This window comes from Myotis davidii, unplaced genomic scaffold (assembly GCF_000327345.1).
Source record: "Myotis davidii unplaced genomic scaffold, ASM32734v1 scaffold43, whole genome shotgun sequence".
NCBI lineage: Eukaryota > Metazoa > Chordata > Mammalia > Chiroptera > Vespertilionidae > Myotis > Myotis davidii.
This window is the reverse complement of record NW_006294590.1, coordinates 1306914-1307887: the sequence shown is the minus strand read 5'-3', so window position 1 is coordinate 1307887 and position 974 is coordinate 1306914. Positions and strand designations below refer to the sequence as shown.

Sequence of the window (974 nt, the reverse complement as noted above, 5' to 3'; positions counted from 1 at the left end):
TGCAGGTACCGCCCGCCCGCCCCCGGGCTCCCGGGCCCCGCACGCTCGGTCTGGCAGGGAACTCAGCCCTTTGACTGTTGGGAGGGGACAGCCGGGGACAGCCAGTGAGCGCCCCTCTCCCCCAGGCGCCGTGGGGGCCTGTGAGTACGCGGGCTGCTCGCCCCAGTTCTGCGAGGCCCACGGGCTGCGGTACAAGGCCATGCTGGAGATCCAACTCTGGTGCCGTGTCACATATAGAAATTTTTTTATATTCGCAACCATAGTAAAACAAAGACTTACATTTTTGATATTTATTTTATATATTTAAATGCCACTTAACAAAGAAAAATCAACCAAAAAAATGAGTTCGCGTGTCACCTCTGACACAGGTGTCATAGGTTTGCCATCACTGGTTTAGAGTCGTCCTGAGCGACGACGTCCACGTACAGTCGCTCCCCAGTGACCCACTGATGCCCATTAGCACAGTCACCTGCTCGCTGGCATAGCTCGTGACCCCAGAGCCCGTCCTGGGCACCTCGGGGGCCTCTGAGGGCTCGGCCGTCTGCCTGCAGGGCCTCAGGCTCGCCCTTTCCTTGGTGGCATCCCTCCGTCACCCCGGCCCCAGCTCCTGGGGCCCATGCTTGGCACCCCCTTGTGGGTGAGCAGACAGTTGGAGGATCCCACTGCTTTCCAGGCGGGAGGAACATTCCAGAAAGTCCAGTGTAGTCCCTGCCGTCTCAGGCAGGACCGTGTCCCAGCCGCTCTGCCCCCAGAGGGCGGGGTCTGTCCTGAGGACACGCGGTGGGTGGGCGGCCGCGGTGCGGAGGGGCTGTGGTCTGAGGTGCGGAGCTGGGAGCCGCCCCAGGCCCCACATCCTCACACCCACTCCCCCCAGTCAACGCCGTGTGCCCCGACGCTGGGCTCTTCGTGGACCCCAAGATGCAGCCGCCCTCCGAGAGCCAGGTGACCTGCCTGCGGCAGATCGTGGCGGCCGG

At 62.7% G+C, this 974-nt stretch overlaps 1 protein-coding gene across 1 annotated transcript in view; it reads left to right on the top strand.

Annotated features, from left to right (window-relative positions):
• DHX37 (DEAH-box helicase 37) overlaps positions 1–974 on the top strand; it is a 14137-nt gene that overhangs the window by 10727 nt on the left and 2436 nt on the right. The window contains exons 15-17 of the mRNA XM_015567219.1: positions 85–219; positions 552–637; positions 821–974. Coding sequence (XP_015422705.1) covers positions 85–219; positions 552–637; positions 821–974 — 375 coding nt within the window. The remainder of the gene's footprint in view (positions 1–84; positions 220–551; positions 638–820) is intronic.